General features: G+C 42.7%; 1 protein-coding gene across 4 annotated transcripts in view; it reads left to right on the top strand.

Annotated features, from left to right (window-relative positions):
• Window positions 1-801: 801 nt before the first annotated feature.
• Window positions 802-6,000, top strand: part of LOC112249461 (vacuolar protein sorting-associated protein 13A-like) — an 80,323-nt gene continuing 75,124 nt past the window's right edge. For 2 of the 4 annotated variants that reach the window (XM_042320416.1, XM_042320414.1), the window contains exons 1-11: window positions 804-1,103; window positions 3,680-3,723; window positions 3,829-3,871; window positions 4,025-4,120; window positions 4,230-4,331; window positions 4,572-4,681; window positions 4,819-4,878; window positions 5,193-5,252; window positions 5,369-5,449; window positions 5,565-5,622; window positions 5,841-5,968. In XM_042320416.1, the coding sequence (XP_042176350.1) occupies window positions 1,004-1,103; window positions 3,680-3,723; window positions 3,829-3,871; window positions 4,025-4,120; window positions 4,230-4,331; window positions 4,572-4,681; window positions 4,819-4,878; window positions 5,193-5,252; window positions 5,369-5,449; window positions 5,565-5,622; window positions 5,841-5,968 (882 nt within the window). In that variant the 5' untranslated portion in view covers window positions 804-1,003. Of the gene's footprint in view, window positions 1,104-3,679; window positions 3,724-3,828; window positions 3,872-4,024; window positions 4,121-4,229; window positions 4,332-4,571; window positions 4,682-4,818; window positions 4,879-5,192; window positions 5,253-5,368; window positions 5,450-5,564; window positions 5,623-5,840; window positions 5,969-6,000 lie in introns of all 4 variants that reach the window. The other 2 variants (XM_042320413.1, XM_042320412.1) reach the window with 2 other exon arrangements.

Genomic DNA, 6,000 nt, shown 5'->3' with positions numbered 1-6,000 from the left:
GATCAAATTAATCTGGTTGGAGCGAAAACCTAGTTCTATTACTGAATGCATTCAACTGAAATGTGTCTTCCGCATTTAACCCACCCCCTCTGAATCAGAGAGGTGCGGGGCTGCCATAATCGAGATCCACGTCTACGGCACTCGGGGAACAGTGGGTTAACTGCCTTGCTAAGGGGCAGAACGACATATTTTTACCTTGTCAGCTCGGGGATTCGATCCAACAACCTTTCGGTTACTGGCCCAACGCTCTAGGCTACCTGCCGCCCACAGGACATCAACAGCCAGCCAGGGTTTCGTTAAATAATCTATAAGCACAATACGTTTTATTGCACATTTAGGCCTAATTAAACATGAATTTGGCTATGTTTAATTTCAATTCACTGGCACTATGACGAATATTTTAATCATACTCATTGGGAGCTTAATATATACTTTAAAATACTTTAGGTGAATTTACAAGCCACTGCGAGATACAGATGACCAAAATATCGTTTAAGCGCCTATTCCGACAGTCTGTCTGCTTGGCCCCATCCTCTCTCTCCCTCGCCTGCTCTTCCATTTTAATATACACCATTGCGATAGCCAACGCTATACATTTTGATTACCGATGCACGGTTCTGACTTTCTGCCTGATGGTCGACATGTCTATGCCTGGCTGTGCCTCTGCCGTCTCTCCCTCTCTTTCTTCGCTGTGTATTGCACCCCCATAGCTGTGAAAGATGCGAGAGTTTGTTCTCGAAGTAGGCGACGTCAAATAGTTTCCTCTGTTGCAAAAATACTGAACCTTAGGAGTCTATTCATAGTGGAATCGAAGCTTGACAACTAGAAATGGGAGTCGACTGGCAAGGAATCGATTATTTTGGAATTGACTCCCCACCACTACTCTACTGACGCAACCAAATGCTTGAGAAACAGGACTAGGCGCGACAGGTAGCTAGCTAGTCAAGAGAAACTTAATGTAAACAACTTAACATGGTGACCGAGAGGTGAACGACACAGCAACATGGTATTCGAAAGCGTGGTGGTAGATGTCCTAAACAGGTTTCTGGGGGACTACGTTGTGAACCTTGACACCTCACAACTCAAGCTCGGGATTTGGGGAGGTAACGTTACTTTGACGATTAAGTGTTATGGTTTGCGAGACAACGGGCACACTATTTTCACGGCACTTAAATACGAAGTGATTTTGGATAGCCCTGGTCCATTTCCTAACCTGCTACGAAAAAGTCACTTCGGTAACGTTACTAGTATCGAAGTGCCGTGAAAAGTGTGTTTCCCAGAGTAAGACATGGCTGGTTTGCTGAGGGAAAGTATTGCTACTATGCTTGCTTGTTAAGGTTTTGTTGGCAACTGGCTAGCTATTATGGAGTTTTATTTGCTAACTAGGTAGCTACGTTTGCTAGCCTACATCAGTCAACTAGCCCAGGTAGCCATCTTCACAGGTTTGCTCGCAAGCCCTACCCCCCAAAAAGCCAAAGTTTTTTGTTTGGCTGGAGTCCAAGTGTGGTCACGCCCGTTTCTTATTATTTGTCTTCTTCTATGGTATAATGGCGTTCGCAACAATTAGAAGTGCATTCCGCCATTTACTGTGCGTGTGGATAATAAGGATCCCAAAAAGGAAAACATTCGAGTAAAAATAAATAGACAAACTATAAACACATTTTTAATTTTTTTAATTTTTTAATCTACCTGCTTTTCTGTAAAAACCTCATTCTAATCAGGTCCCAATACAAGCTCAGAAGCCTCCTGTAAGGGCTGGACATTTCCTAGGACCATAGTCCTTGTACTGCTTCTGCCGTGAAGTCTTGGAGCCCAAAAAACTTCTCGGCTGCAGATATGATATCCAGCTTCTTGGACATCTTAGACACTTGTGCTGTACAATTAATCACTGTGGCTATAAATGCCACAAAATCCACCTTCACAGTGAGTGTATCCAGATCACTTGATTGACTTCAAACACAAGCAACTGGTTTCAATTCATCCACCACCATATCTTCAACACTGTTGCCTCTTGCCCCTTCAACTCTCTTCACGGGCCTCCACATAGGAGAATCGTTACGCAGCCCTGATCTTTGACACCTCGACCTCATTCACCCTAACAGGGCACTCAAGGCAGTTCGGAGTATGATCCCCACCACAGTTGCAACATTTTCCATTCACAGATTATTCAATATCATACTTCTCCCGTCTGCAAAGATTTGACACGTGGCCAATTTTGCATATTTTTTAAAGTGATTTTTATCAGCTCTTCAACCAAAACCTAATATTATCTGAGTGAACAAGTAACACAACAATTACATACTTATTTAATTTATTTCATAAACAAAGTTATGCAACACCCAATGATGCTCTGTAAAAAATGTATTGCCCCCTTACACTCAATAACCGGTGCCACCTTTAGCTGCAATGACTCCAACCAAACACTTCCTGTAGTTGGTCAGTCTCTATTGTCGCTGTGGAGAAATTTTGGCTCACTCTTCCATGCAGGACTGCTTTAACTCAGTGACATTTGTGGGTATTCATGCATGAACTGCACATTTCAAGTCCTGCCACAACATATCAATTGGGATTAGATCTGGACTTTGACAAGGCCATTCCAAAATGTAAAATTTGTTGCTTTTAAGCCATTTTTATGTAGACTTGATTGTGTGTTTTGGATCATTGTCTTGCTGCATGACCCAGCTGTGCTTCAACGGATGGCCTGACATTCTCCTGTAGAATTCTCTGATACAGAGCAGAATTCATGGTTCCTTCTTTTAAGGCAAGTGGTCCAGGTCCTAAGGCAGCAAAGCATCCCCAAACCATCACACCTCCACCACCATGCTTTAGCATTGGTATGAGGTTCTTACTGTGGAAGGCAGCTTTTGGTTTTCGCCAGGCATGTCATCCAAAAAGTTATACTTTTGAATCATCTGTCCATAGAACATTCTTCCAAGAGTCTTGATAATCATCCAGGTGCTTCCAGATGTGTTTGGCAAACTTGAGTCAACTTTTTGTACATCACATCATGGGTCCCATTATGCCTGGCGAAAACCAAACAAAGCATTCCACAGTAAGAGCCTCATACCAACGGTCAAGCATATCAGAGAATTCTACAGGAGATTGTCAGATCATCCGTCTGTGAGCTGAAGCTGAAGTGCAGCTGGGTCATGCAGCAAGACAATGATCCAAAACACGCAATCAAGTCTAGATGAAAATGGCTAAAAAGCAAAACATTTGAAATTTTGGAATGGCCTAGTCAATTTTGGAATGGTCTAATCCCAATTGAGTTGATGTGGCAGGACTTGAAATGAGCAGTTCATGCTTGAAAACCCATAAATGTTGCATTTCTGCATGAAGAGTGGGCCAAAATTCCTCCACTGCGATGTGAGAGTCTGATCAACAACTACAGGAAGCATTTGGTTGCAGTCATTGCACCTAAAAGTTGCACAACCAGAAAGATATGATACTTGGAGTTGTAAGTCCAAAGCCTGACACCTGGCCAACAGACAGAGCACATGATAACATAAGGTGCCGCTTGCCAATATTTGTATAGTGTAATGAGGCAAACTTATTTGTCAGCTTAGGCTCAGCCCTATATGTTTCCAACCTCATGGTACTATGTATCTATTAGCGCTGTATATTCATGTAACAGTGCTTCTTGAGTCTTTTTAAACTAATATGCTTTTTCCCCCCCTAGGTGATGCTGTGCTCAGAAATCTTGAAATAAAGGAAAATGCCTTGGTAGGTTTAACATGAATGGCTAGGCCTACTGCTAAACGTATCAGTTGTTAATTATGTAGGTACATTGACATTATATTGTGCTGAATATTTTTGTTCTTGTTTCAGAGTCAACTTGACATTCCTTTTAAAGTAAGAGCCGGACATATAGGTAAGATTTGTACGATGACTCTCAACCCAACACCTACCGTAACCCTATGACATTTACAATAGTGCCTCCCTCCTACTCCCTCTTTCTCACTCTTCAACCTCTTTCTATTTGTTCTTTTCCTCTGCTGTGTGTTTGTGTGTGTGGTTCTGTCAGGACGTTTGGAGCTGAAGATTCCATGGAAGAATCTGTACACCCAGTCAGTGGAAGCTACACTGGATGGAGTTTACCTGCTCATCGTGCCCACAGCCAGTGAGAACCTGACCGTATCACCGATATGCATGAACCCTAGCTGTAGTTTGTGTGTGTGCATGTGTCTTTGCTTTTGTTAATGGGTAGCCTATGTCTTTGCATGTTTCAGGTATAAAGTATGATGCAGAGAAGGAGGAGAAACAGCTCCAGGAGGCTCGTCAGAGGGAGCTGCAGAGGATCGAAGAGACCAAACAGAAAGCAGCGGAACAAGGTCAGAGTTCATGTGTCTGTCTGTTTTTGGCAGTTAGTTACAATATTATACATTTTGAGTCTTTGTAAGTTATGTATAGCTTCAAAATGTTTAAAACCGTCATGTGCATCTCAGACTGTCAGTCAGTGTTTACATTTCCCCAGATGCACCCCTTGGCGGGGCTGCCTTTGGGTTAAAACACAGACTCAGGACTGTGACTTTAATGCATGTGTTCTTATATCATGTTCATTGGTGTCACAGAAAACCCAGCACTTGAGAAACAAGACACCTTTGTGGAGAAACTGGTGACACAGGTGATCAAGAACCTTCAGGTGAAGATCTCCAACATCCACATCCGCTATGAGGATGACGTGAGTATTCTGCCTAGTGTACTACAGTAGTACTACACTTGTTCTACAGTACTAGAACTATGTATATTACTACTGTGTTGCATTACTGTAAGTTTCTTTCTTTCTCCTCTCATCTCTTTCTCTCTTCTCTTTCTCAGGTCACCAATCCCAAATGCCCATTATCATTTGGAATGTCTCTACAGAACCTCAGCCTTCAGGTAATGTTGTGTGTCGCCTTCTCATGAAATCTGTCATTCATTGTGGATGATGTACAATCTAAATTGCAGCGGTTCGATTTAGTTAACATCTGGATGTGGGATATGTGATATTGCCGTGGTTAAAGGGATAGTTCACCCAAATGACAATATGTGATATTGGTTTCCTTACCCTGTAAGCAGTCTATGGACAAGGTATGACAGCAATCCATGCTTTGGTTTTGTTATGGTTGTGGTCAGAGTTATGGTCTATTTGTGGTCTGATGCTGAAACAGGATCACGTAACTTCTCAACCCCAAAACTGTGTTACCCCACAGACCGCAGATGAGAACTGGAAACCTTGTCTTCTGAATGAGAAAGCCAAGCTGTTTTTCAAGGTAGAGTATTCTTTACAGCAATGGTTATTCTGTAGATGAGTTTTACATACATTATGACACTATTGTACTGTCAACAGCATTCTAAGCTGTTTTCTGTTGTGCTTTTTCCTCCTCAGCTTGTCCAGTTGGACAATCTCTTTGCCTACTGGAACGTGAACTCAATGCTGTACTCCAATCACATGCCAGACGAGGCCCTGGTGAGTGAACGTGTCATCATTCAGCACCGTTGCTGAGCGGTGAGTCTCTTAAGTGAGAGTGATGTCTATCTATGATGTCTAATTAAGTGTCTCTTCCTGCCTGTCGTTTCCACAGCGATGCCTCCAGAACAGCATGGATATCTACAGTTCTACCCCCATGAAACACGATTTCAGTGAGTGTTGCCTAGTCGATACAGGGGTGTGACATCATTCATCGTCTGGATCAGTCTTGGTATTCATGTTGCCATCCACCTGATACAGGAAATCAAATCAGTCATTTGAGTGTATTGTAATTGAATACGTTTTCTCATTATTTAAACCCACTGTTGAATTGTTGTTTAATTCGGTATCATATCCTTATTAACCTAATTTTCCTGTTCAATGCTGGCAGTTTTTCGTCCGATAACGGCCAATGCGAAGCTGAGCATGAACCCCCGGTCAGACGTAAACTTCTCTTCACCCAAGGTAGACTTGGTAGTCAACCTGAGAGAGGTGGCCGTGGAGCTGAACAGGCCACAGGTGAGACGGGAGAGAGGCCATGAAAGAGAGGG

This window comes from Oncorhynchus tshawytscha, linkage group LG04 (genome assembly GCF_018296145.1).
Source record: "Oncorhynchus tshawytscha isolate Ot180627B linkage group LG04, Otsh_v2.0, whole genome shotgun sequence".
NCBI lineage: Eukaryota > Metazoa > Chordata > Actinopteri > Salmoniformes > Salmonidae > Oncorhynchus > Oncorhynchus tshawytscha.
Note: the sequence above shows the minus strand (reverse complement) of the source record. Positions and strands in the feature narration are given on the sequence as shown.